We start from the raw sequence: 19,462 nt of genomic DNA, 5'->3' as shown, positions 1-19,462 counted from the left end.
CAATGAACACATACACATTGCCATTATACAGTACATTAGTCTTATTATTCAATGTATGCCATGTACACCCTTCCAGTAAAATAACTTTATTACAGAGCTTTGGAGCAACAAACCAGGACAAGCACACCCACTTTTGAGGAGTTCACTCGGTACAACCTCAGGTGTCCAATAGCTTTCCTCCCTCCCCAGCCCTCTGGCTAGAAATCTGAGGTAGCCAGAAGGATCCCATGGGCAATATGGGGAGTGGGTTAACCTTCCATGTCCTTGCTTCCAAAGACTGTTGGTATGCAAATTTTAACAACAATTTTTTCAATTAAAAATCTGGCCAATGAAGTTTCTTTTTCTTACTTAAGCAACTGTATTAGACTTTAGTATATCACATTTTCCTGATTTATCCAAACACTTTTTGTATTCCAAGTTGAATAAAACAAGTATCTGCTTTTTGATTGAACCCTTCTATTTAATTTTGAACTAGACTGTCTTATGAAATTATTAAACCCAACAATTCTGGCCACAAGACAAACACCACAAGACAGGACAAAGAACACAAAAATAATTCCTATTGTACCAGTAAATGCATGGTACATTGAATGCTGTTCAGCTGGCATCCATTTTCTCTGATGATCTGAAAGACAAAAGAACAGAGGTCTACCCCTTCTGGGCAGTCAGTCATTGCTTAAAATATTTCCTTTATATACACATACTCTTGTTGATTTTAGACAAAACAGAGGAATTACCCCATATTTCCTTGTATTTGTTTCATAGGCAGCCCAGGTTTCAGTGGCTTCTACCTTATTAGTTAGAAAATTGCATTAATACAGATGCTTTCTGGCTTGCTTCCAGATCCAAAGCTATCCACAGCTTAAAGATTCTTACTTTAAAAGGGACACAATTAACTTTCCCAGACTTTTGATTGCCTTTTACTTCTAGCTCCTGCTTTCAAACACCCAGTGATCTGAAAAAGACAACACAACCTATATTGGTAGGTTTGCATTTCTTTTACCTCTGCTACAATATACACTGCACATGTTCTGGGGAAAATGCACATCCTCTCCACAATTCAATTTCCACAACACTAGCCACATCCATTTCTACACAAGGTGTAACTGTTTCTTTTGTGCTTACAAAATCTCCATGCACCCCTAGTAAAGTGACAGCTCGACCACACAGAGCCAGGGGCACTGTCCTTCTCTATCTGTTGCCTGCCCGCTTGGGCCCGATCCTGCTTTTCTCGCTGAACCGTCCCTTCCATGGGCACCGGCTTTTTCACTACCAATTTAGATAGGAGGGTGGGCTTCTCAACTAGCCCCCACCCTTCCTGGTCTCTTCTCTTAAACATTCTTACTCACAAGGCTACCCGAGTCCTCCCTCTTGAGGCTTGCCACTTGGGCAAAACGCATGGCCCATTGGCGTTTAACTATTCAATTTTCTCTTGTGGCAAACACACTGCTGTTACAGCATATGCAAATACAAATGGTTAAATTCTGACAAGTCCCTGAAGGACCGGTACTTGCTTAGCCAGTGCTTCCTTTTCTGCCTGGAAGTCCTGTCTCAAGGCTTGCAACTTGCCCTGGGCATAGGTTTGAGTTGCTGCCTGGTTCATGATCTATGCTCTTAATTGCTCAATTCTAGTTATCAAGTACACAACTCTTCCTATTACTCCAACTTCTCTATTGCCCAGTCCTGCTACGACTGGGGTAGATCCACCTGACACCCTTCCCGGTCAACCGGGGTGGAGAGAGGAATGCTAAATCCCTCTCCGGTTCTCAGACTTACTGCGGCTGAGAGTAGGCACACTTTCATACTCACACACGTATGTCCAGACTGGCCACGTCTGTGTATAACGTTAAGAGAAGGTGCTGTGCAGTCTCCAACTTGCTTCCTCTCTTGGGAGGGCAGTTCTTTTACACCCTGAGGTCTCCTGGGGCGTCTTTTCAGTGATTCCAGTCCAGGCCGGCTGCCTGTGGCTTCTTCAGCGTCCCCAAACCACGCCGGCTCCAGGGTCGCAAAGGCAGACTGTTGGATCTCACTGGACAGTTAAGCTTTGCAAATGTAATCTCAGCACTGTAACTTGTATTGCCTTTGGTTTGACTATGTCTATATTTTTTCACAGCCAGCTGGGGCGAAAGCAATTTTTCTTTGTACTTAGCTTGGTCTGCATTGATTCTTGACCTTGAACGCAGATTAACTTTCTCTTTATCTCTGGACCAAGCTGAATTTCAAATTAACCCGTTCCTTTCCTCAATAGACAAATTGCTCCCATTGTGTGTCAGAGGCTTTCTTTTGGTGATTAAAAGCTCCTCTGAGATGTATGATCTTATCTAGATTGAAGGTACCTTCTAGTGGGCATTGTTTAGATGAATTTTCACGCGTGTAATGATTCCAATTCTCTAAATACCTGCAGGTTTTAGGACCATAATGTACGTACATGAAATAAGCTGGGGTACCCTTAGGGGGTGAGAGGGAATCCTTAGACTGTCCCCCCCCATTTTCCAATCACACACACAGGGAGGAGGATGCCCTGTCCGCGCTAGCGGCATATAAACTAAGGATCTCTCCCTACAGGGTATTCACACAGGAAAGACTAACGAGGATAGCCATGACCTCCTACACCTCCCTTCAGCAAAGAGCGTCGGCTAATCTCAGAGAGACGGCGCCGCTTACTCTGTTGCATCCAGTGAGATGGTCCGACTGTCAGTGGCTCACACGGAGAGGAAAAGGGGAGGGAAGATGGGTTCACACACTCCTAGACCCAGGCAGCCTCCTCGCCGGACGATGCCAGGCCGAGTTAGCGTACCGTGGGTCGGATCTCCTAAAAGATCCTCTAGTTACCGGGCTTGCGTTAGAGTAGTTCTGGTCACGAGCCAAAAGACTTCGCAGAGTACTCTGGGCGTCTTCCGGTAACACTCAATTCACACTGGTGTACACACACACACACACACACACACACACACACACACACACACACACACACACACACACACACACCAAGGCCTTACTCCAGGTACTATTCCCAAGTACCTCAGGTACTATTCCCAAGTACCTCGATGCACCACTCGAGGCGGTAAAAACCCCTCTGTCCGGACTATGAGGCGGTAAAAACCCCTCCTGCTGAGGCAGTAACAACCCCTCAACACAGGTGCAATCCTATGCACCTCGCATATGCATACAGGGGGCGGCAAACAATTCCCCTACGCCGCTCAGCATCTGACCTTGCTGCACAGTCAATAAGTTCGGATGGCGTGAGCCCAACAGGGACAGACGGCCCCACGGACAGTCCTCCGACACCCCAATAGAGATTTCAAAAGGTCTCTTACCTCTATTGTGGCGCCATGGGGTTCGAAGGGGAACGATCCGTAGTAACTGCCGGTGCCTCTGAGGGCGTTGCCATCCCGGACGAGCCCCCAAATTGTTGGAGAAAAACTGAGTTCTCACTCTTTTGCTTGGGTACAGCAAGTCAGAAGCTTTATTAACTCTCACAATTGTGCAGAGGGAGAGAGCTAAGCAGGTCTCTCTCCCTGATACCTAATTACAACAAGCATTTATACCTTTCATTACAGAAAATAATGAGGGACAGCTGCATTTTGTTATACATAAGCCATCTTGATATCTTATTTCTTAATTGTTTTGACTCTTGCCAACATACAATATTTCCTATACCTTATCTACACAAGGTCTTCTACACCTTATCTATACAAGGTCACAATAACTTCTCACACAGTACTTTCTCACCCGCCTCACACAATCCTCGCTTCTACAAATCTCGCGTTATCAGGGCTACAGTTAGCCTGACTCTTGCTAACAAACTGTCATGCATTGCAGTTCTTTTCTGACAGTTCTTTTTCTGCTTCCACAGCTTGGATGGCAGACCTTGTTTGCTTACTGATCTCTGGTGAGAGTTTATAGCTAATGCTCACAGCTGATCATCTGTGCTGAAGCCCTTAGCTGTGCCCCAGCCACTGATTGGAGGGCCTAGAAATACCCAGGTTAACTTCAGGTCTCATTTAGCATGTTTCTAGCCCCTTGTTTCATTGCAAAGAAAGCCTTGCCAATGGAAAACATCTCCAGGCACTCCATAACTTCGGTAAATCAAAACAGAGCAAAAGCATTGGTCCTTTCTAGACTGCATCTGTGGCAAGTATCAAGCCACAATTGTTTTGTCCTATAAAAATAGTATAATTTTTTTTTATATGCAGAAAAGTGTTCTCCTCCCCCGCCCCCCAAATAATTCAACAACCGCTGAAGGGATTTTGTCCAAACTTTGCAAAAAAGTGACCTTCCAGCCGACAGCGACCATGGAAAATCTGAGTACCCAAAATGAAAATTCTGGCAAATTCTGAGCATGTGCAAACGCCATATTGAAACAGAAACTCTTGTGATCTTGTGTAAGTACCAGCAATGACTGTTAAACCATGTGGCCACCAATGAAATGCAGCCACTTCTGGGGTGGAAGGCAGGAACCAACCAGTTCAAAGTATTCTCCAGAGAGGGGAAATTCTAGCTAAAGAGATCCTTCCTCTCTTATGAAAAGTGTACTAAAATCTCTAATGTTCATACAGAGCAGACCTGACCTCCTTTTTAAGGTGTCATCCAAACTACTCCCACTCAGTAAAGTGCATGGGACTGTGTAGTGGGGCGGATTGGCTGCCCACAGACCCGGAGGGGGAGGAGCCCCCATTGAACCTGGTGGGCGGAGCCACACCACACTCAACCCGCCTGTTGGAAGTCAGTGGGCGGGACCAGAAGTATAAAAGGCGGGCTGGAGAACTCAGTTGGGGCCCAGCCACCGGAGGAGCCAAATGTCTCCTGTGAGCTCCTGAGCTGGGAGGCTGCTGCAGACCTGAGGGAGGCGAGGACTGGTCAGGGCCACTTATAGACCCGAGCAGGGAAGAGCTGCAAGCGGTGACAGAGGTCTTCTTCCCTGACGACCAGGACCAGGGCCGGCTCCAGGCACCAGCCGACCGAGCATGTGCACCTTAGAAGGGGCGGCCAATGTTGGGGTGGCGGGGGGCGCTCGCGGTGTTTTGGGGGTTTTTTTTGTTTCGGCCAGGCAGCGCGGGGGGTGTTTCGGCGGTGCTGGGGGGCGGGGGCTTGGGCGGCCCGGCCCGGCGCTCGGGGGGGGGGTTGCCCGGCGCGGCGCTCTGGGGTTTGGGCGGCGTGGTGGGGCGCTCGGGGGCGGGGGTTTGGGCGGCCCTGCACGGTGCTCTGGGGTTTGGGTGGCCCGGCGCGGCCCGGCGCTCGGGGGTTTGAGTGGCGCGGCCCGGCGCTCGGGGGGGGGGGGGCGGGTGTTTGCCCGGCCCGGTGCTCTGGGGTGTGGGCGGCCCTGCACGGTGCTGGGGGGCGGGGGATTTGGGCGGTCCGGCACGGCACTGGGGGGGGGGAGGTCGGCGGCGCAGCGCTTGGGGTGGGGGGAGTGTTACGGTGGGGCAGCACTCTTCTTTTTTGCCTGGGGCGGCAAAAAAGTTAGAGCCGGCCCTGACCAGGACAACCCTCTACAGCGCCAGATACACCCTGAGGGGGTGTTGGGAAGTGGCCCAGGGGTAGCCAACCCCTGTCTGGCTGCAGCGCTGGCAGCGAGCGAGTCAGCGTGTTGTGGTCAGGATCCCCGCGGACCCGGTGGCAGACCGCTCTGCCACTGCTAGGGCCCTGGGCCAGGACGCAGAGGAGTGAGTGGGCCTGCTTCCCCCCCTGCCACCCCAAGCCGTGGGGGGCAGCCTCCGCCTCGCCTAGGCAAGAAGCCTGCACTTGTCGGCCCTCCGCCAGAGCTAGGAGGCCCGACTGTTTGCTGCCCAGCCTGAGGGCAGGCCGGAGCGTGAGACTCTTTGCTGCCCCGCCCCGACCAGGGGCTGGGCTCCGTAACTGTGTTTGTCGTTCGGCCCTGACCACAGGCCAGAGCTCATGTCTCCCATCGCCCCGCTGATTCCTCTCATCAGGCGACGTAGTGAGGCAGATTGGCCGCCCACAGACCCAGAGTGGGAGGAGCCACTCCCCCCAATGGACTACAGACACCATTTATCTGTCTGGGAAAGGGGAAGGTCTGAGTTGTCCCTGCTGGAATTTGGACCTATGATTCCACAGAGACTCAATAGTCTGTATGGCCAAGCCCGCGCATCCAAAAACCATGCGTCAAGCCCCTCAAAATCATGAGTCTGGCTTAAAAATCATGAGCTTGTCTCTGCAACCATTAAAATTAAAATAAATAAATAAATAAATAAATAAAATCTGACGTTCTCACATGATCTCATTCTCAAGCACTGCTACAGGCTGGGGACCGACTGGCTAAGCAGCAGTTCTGCAGAAAAGGACCTGGGGATTACAGTGAACGAGAAGCTGGATATGAGTCAGCAGTGTGCCCTCGTTGCCAAGAAGGCTAATGGCATATTGGGCTGTATTAGTAGGGGCATTGCCAGCAGATCGAGGGAAGTGATTATTCCCCTCTATTCGACACTGGTGAGGCCACACCTGGAGTACTGCGTCCATTTTGGTCCCTCCCACTACAGAAGGGATGTGGACAAATTGGAGTGAGTCCAGCGGAGGGCAACAAAAATGGTCAGGGGGCTGGGGCACATGACATATGAGGAGAGGCTGAGGGTGCTGGGGTTGTTTAGTCTGGAGAAGAGAAGAGTGAGGGAGGATTTGATAGCAGCTTTCAACTACCTGAAAGGGGGTTCCAAAGAGGATGGATCTAGACTGTTCTCAGTGATACCAGATGACAGAACAAGGAGTAATGGTCTCAAGTTGCAGTGGGGGAGGTCTAGGTTGGATATCAGGAAACACTATTTCACTTGGAAGGTGGTGAAGCACTGGAATGGGTTACCTAGAGAGGTGGTGGAATCTCCATCCTTAGAGGTTTTTAAGGCCTGGCTTGACAAATCCCTGGCTGGGATGATTTAGTTGGTGTTGGTCCTGCTTTGAGCAGGGGGTTGGACTAGATGACCTCCTGAGGTCTCTTCCAACCCTAATATTCTATGATTCTATGACTCCAGGAGCTGGGGCTTTAAGAAAAAACAACAACCCATATGGGCGCACAGACACTATTAATAGACAAGCAGTCATTTACTAGAGTACTTAGAACGGAAAGGTTGCAACTAGCCTCCCTGTCCTGTATATAAGAAAGGTGATAAGCATGTGACTATGAGCCAAAGTCCTCTGGAGGGCAAGAGAGTATAGAGGTAACTGATCTTCATGTCAGTCTCTAGGGCTATCCCTTTGGATTATGCATTATTTGTACATGCTGCCTCCTCGGTCCTTCCTCTACAGCTAGGCAAATAAAGTCTTTGATGGGAGCCAGTGGCTAGAATGCTGGTCTGGAACTTGGGAGACCATGGTTTGATATTTCCTGGGGGTGGTAGCTGTTCTTCTTGGGGAAAAGAGTAACGGTTAGTGTAGATGGTCTGGTGCTACTGATGCTATCAGAGTCTGATTTAGGTTTGGGGGGGCGGGGTTGCATTGCTTTCAGCTTGCCTGAATGGTCACAGGCTCGCAGCAGTGTTGCAAAAGATGGCGGATTTGGCCAGCTCAGCCAGCAGGCAAAAAGCACAGAATAAAAAAAACAGAAGAGAGAAGGAGCGTCAGGAAAATAACCCTGGAGGGGGAAGGTGACAGCAGGAGCTTGAGTCTCACGTTCCTGGTGTTGTTCAGGAATTAGCTGAAGCTGGTGGAGATGGTGATGGCTCTCTGGCTCAGTCTGATCAGGAGGTCGTTCAGGATCAGGAAGAAGAAGGTCCAACGGTGTCTTGGTGGGTCCTGGAGCATCACGAGATGGTGGGGGTGGCTGCCTTGAAGGTGACGTTCACTCTTTCCAGTCCACCCATCCCACTCCTCTCATGTAGTAACTCCGCCCCCCAACTTATAACTCAAAACGATCCAATTTGTACAAGTCTTCACTGACTTTCCTAAACAATTTTACAGAACCGGTTGAGTTGGACTTTTGTTACATTGGACAACTTTGAGAACAGGCCTCTGCTCAACCAGTATCATCATCAGCTAAGGCACAGAGAGGTTAAATGACTTGCCCAAGGTCACACAAGGAGTCTGGGGTAGAGCCAGGAACTGAACCCAGCTCTTCTGAAACCCACACCAGAGATTTAACCACAAAATCATCTTTACTCCTCCAACCTGAGCCTCTGCCCTGGAAGACCCTCTGCCTTGTACCAGTGTTTCCAAGGAGTCAGGAAAGCCAGGTGTGAGTTAGGATTTCCAGGCAACTATCTTCATTAAGCTGGAGTTAAGGCTGAAAGTGCATCTCAGTAACTTAAGGGTTAAAAAACATGGCTACGGTTTTGTAGTTATTTTAAAAAAACCCAAATATTAGAAACTCAGGAACTTCATTTATATTAAATTTAACAGAAACCTAAGCAAGCCATTCAGCCAGTTGGAAACTGGACAGTCTTGTTTCTGGTTTCAGTGGTAGCGGTGTTAGTCTGCCAAACGTGCTTTTGTCCAATATCATCATGGATGCACAGAAGAGGCTGTTTGCAGAGTGTCCTGTTCTGTCCCCACCAGCATGACCTCAGAGACACCGTGTTTGCGAGGTCACACCGGTATCACTCTGCAAAATGTCATCTTCCATGTGACATGATCTTGCATGCACTGTGTGTGCGAAGTCACGCCAATGGAGGAGGGGTGGCGCACCCTGCAAAATGGCATCCTCCATGCAGCATGACCTTGCATGCCCTGTGCATGTGAGGTCACAGCAGCAGGGACAGGGTCACACCAGCGGGGGTGGGCCCATGCAACCAAGGGGATATCCTGTATTCTGGGGGTGCCTCGGTGGCCAACTTCCAGAGACCCCAAAGTCTGAAATGACAGCAGTGCACAGACTGACTGACACCAGCCTCCATTTATCCCTTCTTTGTTCCTTTTCTAGCCAGGGCCCAATCCTGAAGACCCTGACTCGTTCAAGGAAGGATCAGGCCCATTACATTGTAAGATGCAAGGGGAATTGGATCAAAGGGGTGTCACGGGGTTAGCTGCTCTTTATGGGGAACTAGGACCCAGTCTGCCCCGACTACCTGATGAAGGCCCCACTAGGGGGTAATTGGCTGCCCCGGGTGGCTAATTAATAAAGGTTACCCATGTGCAGTTAGAGGGCAGCTCCAATGGGAGATGGGAGGCTCCTCTGGAGCGGAGGGCAGCTCACAGGAGAAACCTGAGCCAGAGGGCTGAGCAGGGCTCTCTGGGGACCTATCGGGACAGCCAGCCTCTCAGAGGAGCTCATGGAGACGGGCACTGCTAGATAGGGGACTGCTTTCCCTGGAGAAGGATCACAGTGGATGGACTTATGTTTACATAATCTCATGATTTATGGATGGACTTCCCCGACCCCCTGGCTCCAGAGGACGTTGTTCCATCAGGGGTAAGAAGCACAACCCCAGGGCAGAGACTGGCACCAAGGGAACCCCGGGGTAGAGGAGAACATGGGACTCAATTGGGGGACATGGACTGAGATGACCTCGTCACCCGCCGGGATGTTGGGGTGAAAGTTTGGTTGATGTTCTGCCTGGGCTTTTCTGTTAATAAATGACACCCTCCACTAGAGGGTGCTCTTTAGCATTTAACAGGCTGTTTGGACTTGCCACTACCCTGGGTGAGGGGAAACAAAGTAAGGACTCGCCTGCAACACCACACCTGCCCGCATGGGGGCGCTCTGGGATGACGAGAAGGGGTTAAAGGAGCTTGCTCATTATGGCTGTTTTTAAATATAGCCGCAGGGTTTTCCGTCACCACTCACTGACAATGGAAGGCAGGAATCGGAGAGACGCTAATATCTAACGTACAGACTGACCCCGCAGTGGTTTTGCTCCCATAGTGTTTGCTCCAGTCCCATATGACACGTCTATCGTAGACCAGACTCACGCTTCATCCAGTCCAGCCTCAGTCAAACGGACTGAATCCAAAAGGGCTTTTAGGGAGGAAAGCGATTGAAGGCAGCATCTGGCCTGTGGGACAAGTTACAGGTACCACAGCTGGGAAGAACAGGTGAATAATCAACTCAAGTGTTCGTTCCTCAGGGCCCATCCTGGAGGGGAGTGGGGGCAGGCATGGGAGGTAAAGGTCTGTGTTAGGATGAAAAGTGACGAGAGAGAGGGCGTTCATGAGAACCACAGAGCAGCTGTCCCAAGGAGCAGTTATGCTGCACCCATGACTTGATCTTTTGGCTCAGGGCACCTCACACACTCTGTTTTCCAGCAAGCAAAGAGACACACAATACATCTGGGCTCAGGCAAGAACAGGAACGTGTTTATTCAGGTGTGATGCTCACGTGTGAGCACTGCATTCATTTTACATAAGAAAAGTGAGACAAGAAGCAGAATAAAGAAAACAATGTAAAAAAACAGAATCCAACCGGGGGTGAATGTATCTGAGGTTTGGTTTTGGATCATGCCTTCCCAGCAGTCAGTCTGGCACTGATCCCTAGCGTGACGTGGATGGGAAATGTCTCTGTGGTAGCAAGAGGCAGGGGTGTTTAAGTATTCCGCTTTGGAGGTGGTTTGAGATAAACATTTCCTGGTGAGCCCTGACGTTTTTTTAATGAGCCCCATCAACTGGGACTACGGGTATAAAAGCAGAAACCCTGCCAACATTATCCACCATTTCCTGATGGGTCAAGAGTGCAAGCGGGCATCTCCCCAGTGGGGCTGCACTCTTCAGTTGAGCTTCCCAGGCCTCCTGCACCCAAACCATGGGAGCAGCAATCTGCTGAGAGGCACAGAGGGGCACCCAGTGACAGCAGTGGGATTTCCTTGTGAATGGCAAGAGGGCAGGTATTGTCTAATGGGATCTGAGAGAGAGTTTTAAAGAAAAGGCACCATTGGTAACCCCAGTATAGCTTTGCATAGAGGGGGGTTTCGTGTTTCGTTGGAGAAGCCTGAGCAGGTTCTTCAGGGCATCAAGGTCTTTTTTCGTGGCCCGATCACAGTCCGGCCCTGATATAGAAGAAGCTGGCCAAGATTGCCATGGCCAGCACCGAGTAGCTGACTTTCACGTGGCTGGCCCCGCTGATGTTGCACAAGAAAGAACTGCAGCAGGAAACAGAGGCGGCTGCTATCCCTATGTTTATCCCACCGCTGGGACAAACTGAAGCACACCCCTTGGAGATGCTCTGCCCGGAATATCCACCTGATCCAGAAAAAGAAACAAGAGAAAGAGACTCAAGATTAAAATGTTTCCCAGAGTTCGGACAGGAGCTTCTTAGCTCTGCAAAGGAGATAATTGTACGGATGTAGCTAAGCAATCCTGAGATGAGGAGGCCATTTCTCAGCAGTTAATAGCCTCACATCCTTATCTCTGCCAGTGAATGCCCAGCCTTTAGAAGTCACTACTGCTATTATATACCATGAAAACAGCACTAGTCTCTTCCTAGCAGTGACAATCTGGGAATATTCCCTTCAGATTCCTGGCCAGGACGTGGGAACAGCCAAACAACCCTGAGAATCCATTCCAGATTGTCACACTCTGCCCACTACATGCTGGGACAGGCTTTGGGAGTTCAGGGGGGGCTGCGGGGATGCAGCACAGAGGGGACTGGGTCCTGTCTCCTGCTGTTGAGCCTCAGAGCTTTAAAGAGCTGGTAGTAGTCAGGTCACAGCAGAGCTCATTAAGCAGCAGACACCAATATACCCCAAAAGGCTTCAACCCGGCCTCCTATTGTGCCGGCACAACCAGCCAGGCACTGGGATTGGAGTGTGCAAATTCTGTCACTTGCACATGCCAATAGTGGAACCTTGCACCAGCACATGAGATCAAGGCTGTCCTTACCCATACGCAAAGTACGCAGCTGCATGCTGCTCCAGCCCCTGCTCTGACTCTTCCTGCCCCTGCTCCGCCCCAGCCCCACCCCCAATCTACCCCTTCCCCAAAGCCCCCGCCCCGCTCAGCCCCTTCCCCGCCCCTGCGCTGCCCCTTCAAACTGCAGCAGGGCTGGGCCTGCACTCACTGGTGACTGCTGGGGGGTGGTTCTCCCCTGTCCCCCAAGCCAGCCCCCCATGGAGGCCTGGGGCCCCACCCCTTCCCCCCACGAGGGGGCTACGTAGGGCCCTAGAATAGCTAGGGATAGGCCCTGCATGAGATGTTCGGTGCTTAAACCATCGCATGGCTTCCCCAGGCGCGAAAGGCGGCCAGACTGGGAAAGGAAGGCCCATAATGTCAGTTATGCAGGGCAGTTACAGCGGCCTGCAATCCAACTGGTCTTGTTGTGATGTATATGTTGTAATACGCTATAGGCCATATGCGCCTAGTATAAATGCTGTATGTTTGATGTCATGACAAACTGGTCTATAAATAATTGCCTGACGTATCTGAAATTTGAGGTCAGACATCGACCCAGAGCTCTGAAAAAGAAGAGGCGTGTGACATCAGACTGAATTTCGACTGGCCATCGGGATTTCCTTCGGATCTTCAGATTCCGGTGTAGTGTGAAAGGAGTGTGAATGTGGAGTGAGTGGGGTTTATATGGTAATCAATACAAATATTTAGATTATTATATATCAACACTGTGTCCGGCATCTGCCCGATCCCCCATCTCGTAGGGAGGCCTCTATCAGAGCCTAACATTCACCTCCCCTGGGTGATATCCCTGCACTACTCAATAGGCTGGCACTACTTTTGTTAACTGAACCACATCGCAAGTAATATCAGTGCGCCTGCCCATGAACTGCCTACTTACAGTCTGTCAAAATGCAGAGGTTGGCAACGACATTTACACTTGCAGTATAATTGCTGCTGGGTGCAATCGGACACATGCGGGAGACGTCCTCTCCCCTGCGGTCCAGGGACAAAGGCAGCCATCTTTCCCGCCCACCAAACCGGGGGGAAAGGGGCGTGGGCTCGATGCCACAAGAATGCAGCAGAGCAGAGGAGGCTGCTTCCCTGAGAACCACTGCTGAGAAGCAGAGGATCCACTGAGCCCTTTCTAACTGCTCACTCGCTGCGTTCAAGGCTGGCAGCCACTCGGGCAGGCAGCCTCCTTCCCTTTCACGCCCATGGCAGAGCCGCTGAGGAGCGGGTGGGAACTCAGTCCCAGCCCTCGCGCACCTCAGCAGTAGCAGCACCCACTGCTGGGGAGCGGCTGCAGGACTGGGCTATAAAGAGCCTCATTTCAGGACTTCAGCCAATGCTGGAGGGGTAGATACGGAGCCCCCCATGGCTTAGCGGAAGCCTGACATTGCCTGCCCTGCCCTCCTCTCAGTCACTCACTCGGCTGCAAACCTCACTACTGAGCACAGGCGCTCCCGCCCCCTTAGCACGTCCCAGCAAAGTTCTCCTGCCATTCGGTTTCAAGGAGTGATTCCCCAATTCCACATCAGCAATGTCCCATCCTTCCAGCAGACGGAGGAAGGAAAACCCAGTGATCTGGAACGGGAGCAGCACGTCTGGGAAAGCGCTAGGCAAAGACAATAGGCAGAACATGCCCAAACTTACCAATTCCTGCACCAAGATACGTGGTCACACAGTAGTTTGCATCGCTGGGACATGTAGCTGGTGCCAAACAACCCCAGTTGGAGGACGCATCGCTACAGGTGAAGCACACCAGCGATTGAGCTACAAAAGGAAAACACACCCCATGTTAGAGGCTTGCAGGAATATGTTATTTGTTCCTGGTCTACAATCCCCATCCCTGTCACCTACTGCTAGTGAGCATCAAAATGGACCATATCCTGATGTTCTCAGCCGCTATTTCAGGCCAAACTCTCATTGAACCCAGTGATAGTTTTTCCTGTGCATCGATTAAGGATTCAGGATTAGACCCAAACACAGAGGGGGGTATTTTCAAAGGCAGAAATGGCAGCTGGGCACCCAACTGCTATTTATGCCTCTGAAAAGTTCCCCCAACACCCTCTGTGATACCGATTTGTAAATACTTTCTCAGCACGGTCCTTTCCAAAACCATAATGTTACACACAGGATCATAAGGAAAAAGCAGCATTGACTTCTCAAGAACAAATCATGCCAAACCAACCTAATTTCCTTCTTTGACAAGGTTACCAGTCGAGTGGATAAGGGGAAAGCAGTAGGCGTGATATATCTTGATTTTGACACAGTCCTATATGACATTCTCATAATGAAAATAGAGAAAGGTGCTCTAAGGCGGGTGCACAAGTGGTTGAAAGACTGTTATCAATGGTTCACTGTCAAACTGGGAAGGCAAATTTTGTGGGGTAATGAAGAGGAGAGTATGCTTATTGCATTTGCAGACGACGCCAAGCCGGGAGGGGTTGCAAGCACTTTGAAGGGCAGGATTAGAATTCGAAACGACCTAGACAAATTCAAGAATTGGTCTGATATCCACAAAGTGAAATTCAATGAGCTTAAGTGCAATGTACTACAGAGCGGAAGGAAAAATCAAATGCACAGAAACACAATGGGGAACAACTGGCTAGGTGGAAGCACTGCTGAAAAGGAGCTGGGGGTTACGGTGGATCACAAATTGAATATGAGTCAGCAATGTGATTCAGTTCCAAAAAAGGCTGACATCATTCTAGGGTGGATTAGCAGGAGTGTTGTATATAAGACAGAGGAGGTAATTGTCCCGTTGTACTTGGCACTGGTGAGGCCTCAGATGCTGTACTCTGTTCAATTCTGGGCACCAAACGACGTGGACAAATTAGAGAGAGTCCAGAGGAGTGCAGCAAAAATGATAAAAGGCTTAGAAAACCTGAACTTTTTACAAGCTTTTTTGTAAACGTTTTAGAAAACCTGAACTTTTTACAAACTGGGCATGTTTAGTCTTGAGAAAAGAAGACTGAGGGGGAGGAATCACAGTCTTCAAACATGTTAAGATCTGCTACAAAGAGGACAGTGATCAATTGTTCTCCATATCCGCTGAAGGTAGGACAGGAAGTAATGGGTTTAATCTACAGCAGGGGAGATTTAGGTTAGATATTAGGAAAAACTTTCTAACTACAAGGGTAGTTAAGCTCTGGAACAGGCTTCCAAGGGAAGTTGTGGAATCCCAGTTATTGGAGGTTTTTAAGAACAAGTTGGACAAACACCTGTCAGGGATGGTCTAGGTTTACTTGGTCCTGCCTCCGTGCAGGGGGCTGGACTTGATGACCTCTTGAGGTCTCATCCAGCCCGACATTTCTATGATTCTATGACACTAGCTAAGAGAGTGAACATGCCTCCCTCTACGGGTCCAAGCAATTTCAACAACCTCCTTCTTATAGCTACAAGTGTTGTCCTTTAGTTTGAGTGATACAGGCCTACAGTTTGGGGCTCAAGATCCTAGGTTCAGTCCCCTCTGATTACCATGTCTGTATTACGTAGTCACTGTTCCATACAGAAGACGTGCCATCCCAGATCAGACCATATGTTCCAGTTGTTCAGCATCGTCCCTTCTGCAGTGATCATTGCCTGATGCTTCATAGGAAGGCACAAAAATCCACAGTGCACCTGGGTTCATATGCATGGGGGAAACAACTCCTTCCTGGCTAGAGCTGGTCCAATATTTTATAAGGACTAATTTGCAAAGAGACAGGTGCCAATGGATGGTGGGTGGCCATCGAGATATGGGCTCACACTGGCTCTGACAAACGAAGTGGGAACGACATGATGTGTTATTTATAGATGGAAGACCAGAGAATTCATTCTGACTTGCCAGACAAGCTTGGTTATTATTATTACAGTGTCAGAAGCATGCGAAATGCTTTATAGAAACAAACAGAGAAGTACGGTGCATTTCCTAGAGAGTTTATAGTGCAAATTGGACAGGAAGTGATGCGTGAGGGTGACAAAGAGAAGGAGGGGATGGGTTAAGGAAGAACAAGATCTGAAACATTAAGTTCATCCCAGGGCTTGATTTCGCCACCTTTATGTAACAATCCCTCCACCTCCATGGGTCACCAGTAGAGTTTGAACCCAGGCCTTTAAGCAGCACAACACAGATCTTGACCACTGACAGGGAAGGAATAACTCCAACTAGAAGCAGTAGTGGGCTGTTATCCTCTGCGGCCCAGACACTAGAAGAGGATGCAACACGCATTTTACAAGCACATGCTCCAGTTACACTGGGGAGTGTCTTACTCACACGACTCCAGTGGGGCCAGGCGGGGAGTCAAGTGCTCTTTTTTTGAATACAGACATTATGATGATTGGCTTATTGGCCCAGGTGCACTCGAACGGCTACGTGCACTTTGGGGGTCACTGCTTATTATTACTGAGCACCCAGAGTGTAAGCTCTTTGTGCTGTGTTTATACAGCACCTGGCGTAATGCAGTCCTGGTTCAGGACTAGGGCTCCTAGGAGTCCAGGGTCAAAGCAGAAAATCAACAAATGCTTTATTAAGAGAGACTAATTGAACAACATGAGTGGGAGGTCTGGAGAATGCAGCTATAACAAGCCGAGACCGGTTTTCAAACAGCTCCACCCCCATCACTTCCTCGCAAGAATATATAGTTACAAGCATTGCATCGTCAGGTCAAAATGTCACTGCCTGATCCTGACGGAAGGGGCTGGTTTCCTAGCAAGTCTGCAGAGCAGTTTAAACTGCAGCTACCTGGCAGGATTACAGAGCCACAGGTCTGATTCAAATCCCATGGAAGCCAGAGAAAAGCTTCCCATTGACACAGCCTCAGACGGCACGGTCCTCCGAGGAGCCCATGAATCAGTGAATTAATTTGATGGTTCAATTCTGAGTCAGTACAAATGGCATCACAGAGATTCCACATTGATTGTCCCTCGGTGACTCTAAGGCAGATGGTCTTTGTTCAGTTTGCATTTTTAACCATCAGTGCCACAAATTTAACCTGGATCACTCCTGTTTACTCATCACCACTAACCTAGCTCTTAACAGGGGTTCTTATACAGTCCCCCCACACACCATAGCATCTGAGCACCTCATAATCTTTAATGTATTTACCCTCACAACACCCCCGTATTTACATATAGGGAAACTGAGACACAGTGAGGCTAAGTAACTTGCCCAAGGACATGCAGGAAGTTTGTAGCAGAACAGGAATTTAAACCTAGGTCTCCCAAGTCCTACTCTAGGGCCCGATCAACCGGATCATTCTTCCTCTCACTAATAACCATTTTATGATCACATTTAAACAATTCTGAGGATGTGTGAGCCAGGATAAAATCCAGCTCCACTCCCTCTCCCAGCGCTACGCTGGCAAACACGGTTAAAGAGGAGTGAAAATGAATTCTTTATCATAATTCCAAATACTCATGTTGAGTAGCTAGGTGCAATTTACAACGCTGTTGTATTCCTGCCCTAGAGATGCTGAAGAACTCGTGAGATACAATACAGCCCTTAGGAAATACCTCAGATAAGACCTGTGGAATCTGACCTTGCAAAGAGCAAAGCTCGGCCAAGGCTTTCAAACCCCGACCCAAAGCCCAATGCAGTCAGTGGAAAGACCCCCGCTGACATCACTGGGCTTTGGATCAAGCCGTTACTGCCCACGCCAGCTCTGTCTGTGTTCTCCGCGCAGCCACTGCTCTCCTTCAACAGCCCAGTACTTGGCACTTAAACACCACGTTGTGTCTTCAAGGCAGGTTAGCGAGTAGCCAGCTAAAGCAAAGGGATTTCCTCAGGAGAGGCTCCTTGCATGGCAAAAGGAATATTCCTGTTGCTCTGGGGACAAAGCTACCTGCAGTAACCCCATTTGCCTGGTGAAGGGTGTCTACTGTCCAGGCACAGGGGCCGGCAGATTTCTCTCACACTCTGGGCTTAATTTGATCACATACAGACTGGGACTGGGAAAATAACACACTCTCTGTGTCCACTTGGTTGACATCACGATGGGCTTAGACACCGTGGCGTGGGATCCGGAGTGAGTATCTAAGATCATCTTAAGAGCAGCGAGAAACCAACTAGTTGTTTCTCACTATGGACCCCATGGAATTGGAAGTGTCCTTGATTTCTGAGCCAGAAACCCAGGTGGCTGGAGCTGGTCAGGTTTCAGAGTAGCAGCCGTGTTAGTCTGTATCTGCAAAAAGAACAGGAGTACTTGTGGCACCTTAGAGACTAACAAATTTATTAAAGCATAAGCTTTCGTGGGCTACAACCCACTTCTTCGGATGCATATAGAGTGAAACTGGAGCTGGTCAGTTTCCTTGGGCTCAGGCTGTAGTTTATTTTGGCACCTGGTGCAGGTCTTGGGGTGATTTATTTATGTATGTTAATGTGAGTAAACAGTAAGAGAGGGGGTTAATACATTTGTATAGACGATCAAAAAACAATAGCGTCTGGGCGACTATAAATGGGGAAATCTTCGAACAAGTGAACATTCATCGGTTAATAACCGAGCCTGTTCTTCCTAGGTTTAGTGGCAAATAAATAAAAGCCCGTTCCACAACCACCTTTTATCCCTGGAGGTCTTCCATCCAAGCATCAAACCGCCCCAAACCTCCTTATTTTTAAATCCAGATGAGCTCAGGAAGAGTTGGAGGAGTAAAATTATCTTCCATTAAGAATCAACCAGTGGCTCCTCCAACCGGAACCTACTGCTGTGACCCCCCTCCAATATTACTGGGATTCCACTGCAGCATTGTAAGAACGCAGGGCCTGAGTCTGATCTCACTTGTGCCGATGTTCCACTGCGCCAGCTTCTCTGAATTCAGTGCATTTACTCCTGATTTACTCCACTGTATCTGGGATCATGATCAGACCCTTATGTTTTTAGCTGATTACAGTAGAAGAACTTGCAAATTCATGGTTGCAAGAAAGCAATGCTGAGGAGCCCTGATCACCCTGAGTAAAAGAGCCTGGCTCAGAGGATAACCGTATAAAAGATTTCTTTAAGAGATGACTAGACAGGTCTCTAGGGCTAGTCAGCCTCCCCGCCCATCCCCCTCTAAGCCTCTCAAGACATGCTGCTGTTGGCAGGAGCTCAGATCCACAGAAGTTTGCTCCCTCTTGCATCCAGAGCACCAGGCATTGCTTCGCACTACCAAAGCGGCTGGCTGCAAAGGGAGGTTTGCAGAAGTGCCAGCTCCCACTTCAAGGTAGAATCTTTGCCAACGGTGCTGCAAAGAAAAACCTCTGCCCCCCCATTTCTAGCTGCTTCCCTGGCTCTTTGTCTGGCACAGAGGAATCATTAGCAGCATCTCACCTTGCTCCACACACAGAACCACCACCAGCAGGGTGAGAAGAAAAGCCTTCATCTTCGGCCTGCCGTCCCAGCCTGGGCAGAAAGGCAGCTGCTTCTTGGGGGGCTGGTTATAAATGAGGACCTTGGTGTTTACCCGTGAAGGCAGCTCGTGCAAAGACTGTGAGTTAGAGGGGAGGAGACAGGAAATTGATGGCTGGGCAGGGGAGTTTGCTCACGTGGTTGTTTTTTTTTCTTAGTTCAAGAGCAGCCAGAGGCAACAAGGTTCAGCGTCTTAACGGAATCCAGTGCTCCAGGAAATGTCTTTGTGTTTGGTTTCGTTTCCCCGCTGCAGTCTGAAGGGAGGAGGAAAAGCAGGACTAAAGCATTCCTGTGCCAAAAGCTTTGGCACAAGGAGATGGTTAATA

The 19,462-nt window shown here is 49.5% G+C and overlaps 1 protein-coding gene across 1 annotated transcript; it reads right to left on the bottom strand.

The window, feature by feature from the left end:
* Positions 1-10,220: 10,220 nt before the first annotated feature.
* Positions 10,221-19,253, bottom strand: LOC135873422 (lymphocyte antigen 6E-like). Its single transcript, XM_065397893.1, has 3 exons — positions 19,059-19,253; positions 13,423-13,542; positions 10,221-11,121 (listed from the first exon to the last, which is right to left on the bottom strand). The coding sequence occupies exons 1-3, from the start codon at positions 19,108-19,110 to the stop codon at positions 10,916-10,918; spliced, it is 378 nt and encodes a 125-aa protein (XP_065253965.1). The 5' UTR covers positions 19,111-19,253; the 3' UTR covers positions 10,221-10,915.
* Between the last annotated feature and the right edge of the window lie 209 nt (positions 19,254-19,462).

The sequence above is a fragment of the Emys orbicularis genome, chromosome 2 (assembly GCF_028017835.1).
Source record: "Emys orbicularis isolate rEmyOrb1 chromosome 2, rEmyOrb1.hap1, whole genome shotgun sequence".
Taxonomy (NCBI): domain Eukaryota; kingdom Metazoa; phylum Chordata; order Testudines; family Emydidae; genus Emys; species Emys orbicularis.
The sequence above is the reverse complement of the archived record's forward strand: the minus strand, read 5'-3'. Positions and strand labels throughout refer to the sequence as shown.